General features: G+C 47.3%; 1 protein-coding gene across 1 annotated transcript in view; it reads left to right on the top strand.

Moving 5' to 3' along the window:
- ALS2CL (ALS2 C-terminal like) overlaps positions 1–2,131 on the top strand; it is a 32,538-nt gene that overhangs the window by 10,915 nt on the left and 19,492 nt on the right. The window contains exon 8 of the mRNA XM_029283803.1: positions 524–590. Coding sequence (XP_029139636.1) covers positions 524–590 — 67 coding nt within the window. The remainder of the gene's footprint in view (positions 1–523; positions 591–2,131) is intronic.

Genomic DNA, 2,131 nt, shown 5'->3' with positions numbered 1-2,131 from the left:
AAACCAGGGAGCCAATCGAGACCTACGTCGGGTCAGAGGCCGCAAAGGCACGACTCGGTCCAATGCTGCGGCGGCAGTTGTTTCCCAAGCCGCCGCCTGATCTTCCGCCGAGTCGTGGACCAGATCCTCCGGATATGGCCCAAGCTCCGTCAGGAACCTCTCAGGGTCCATCAGTCGCCTGGGACGGAACCATCTAGAACTCACCGTCTCCTGGTGATTGGCCCAAAATCACCCACGCACGCTGGCGCCCACACGCATGTGCAAATGGGCCACTGGCGCCCACAAGATGCTGGCGGCAGTGCTAGCATCCCCACACATGTGCAAATGGGACTGCTAGCGCCCACGCAGCAAGGCTACCTTGAGTGGGGCAGGCCTCGCCAGCTGTTCCTGGGGCCCGGTGGCCAAGAGGCCACGGCCTGGAACTGAGCCATGGACCATAGGTTGGGGACGTCTGGTTTACACAGTTAAAAAGATAAAATTACTTTTAATGCAGAACCTCAACCATTTGTAATTTTTTTTGCAGCTCTACTTTACAGATTGTGACTCCAGAAGACAATTTCTTCCTGTTGGCCAAAGCAGCAGAAGCCAGAGTAAGTGGTTGATGGCCTTGCTTGCAGGTAGTCCCCGGCTTATGACAGCTCATTTAACGACCGTTCAAAGTTACGACACCAAAAAAGTGACTTATAACCATTTTTCACACTTACGACCGTTGCAGCCTCCCCCGTGGTCACGTGATCCAAATTGAGACGCTTGGCAACTGACTCGTATTTATGACAGGGTCACGTGACCTTCTGACGAGCGAAGTCGATGGGGGAGCCCAGATTCACTTTACAACCTAATAACCGCGAGGATTCACTTAACAGCTGTAGCAAGAAATGGTCGTAAAATGGGGCAAAATTCAGTTAATTGTCTCACTTAGCGACATAAATTCTGGGCTCAATTGTGGTCGCAAGTCAAGGACTCCCTGTATGGTGGAACAACTACATGTTACTCTTCCCATGTGGTGTGCAAAGGTTGTCGAGGCAATGAATGTCCAGTAAATGACTAATTCCATCAAAAAGGGGATCATGCGACCGTCGTAACTGTGAGTCAGTTGCCAAGCACCCAAATTTTGATCACCTGACAAAGGGGAAGACTGCAACGGTCGTTAAGTGTGAAAAACCTAATGGTCATAAGTCAACTTTTTTTCAATGCTGTTGTAACTTTGGATGGTCCCTAAATGAATAGTCGTAAGTTGAGGACTACCTGTAAAGAGGAAATATGGGTAGTCCTCGACTTACGACCACAATTGAGCCCAACATTTCCATTGCTGAGCCAGGTAGTTGTTAAGTGAGTTTGGTCCCATTTTACGACCTTCCTTGCCACAGTTGTTAAGTGAATCACTGCAGTTGTAAAGCGAGTAACGCGGTTGTTAAGTGAATCTGGCTTCCTCCATTGACTTTACTGGTCAGAAGGTTGCCAAGCAGGATCACGTGACCCCTCCCGGGAGGCTGCGACCATCGTAAATGCGTGTTGCTTGAGAGGTGTTGTCTGAATTTTGATCACATGACTGTGGGGATGCTGCAGCGGTCGTAAGTGTGAAAAATGGCCCAAACTCCTTTTTTTCAATGCCGTTGTAACCTAAACAGTCCCTAAATGAATGGTCGTAAGTCAAGGACTACTTGTTGAGAGGAAATCACACTCTTTTGGTGGAATTAACTACAATTTTACATCTCTAGGGCAATCTTGAAGATGTGTGGGTTCCCTTCCTTCCTTCCTTCCTTCCTTCCTTCCTTCCTTCCTTCCTTCCTTCCTTCCTTCCTTCTTTCTTTCTCTCCCTCACTCTCTTCTTTCTCTCTCTCTCTCCCTTCCTTCCTTTTGTATGTATCAGCTATCCATCAGCTCTCTACCATCTATCTATAATTTATAAGCTATATTTATAATGCTTCCTTCCTCCCTCTTTTTCTTTCTCTTTCTTTTCTTTCTTTCCCTCACACCCTTCCTTCCTTTCTCCTTCCCTCCCTCCCTCCGCTCTTTCTTTCTTTCTTTCTTTCTTTCTTTCTTTCTTTCTTTCTTTCTTTCTTTCTTTCTTTCTTTCTTTCTCTGTCTCTCTCTCTCTCTCTCTCTCTTTCTTTCTTTCTTTCTTTCCCTC

The sequence above is a fragment of the Protobothrops mucrosquamatus genome, unplaced genomic scaffold (genome assembly GCF_001527695.2).
Source record: "Protobothrops mucrosquamatus isolate PMUCROS unplaced genomic scaffold, P.Mucros_1.0 scaffold235, whole genome shotgun sequence".
Classification (NCBI taxonomy): Eukaryota; Metazoa; Chordata; class Lepidosauria; order Squamata; family Viperidae; genus Protobothrops; species Protobothrops mucrosquamatus.
Note: the sequence above shows the minus strand (reverse complement) of the source record. Positions and strands in the feature narration are given on the sequence as shown.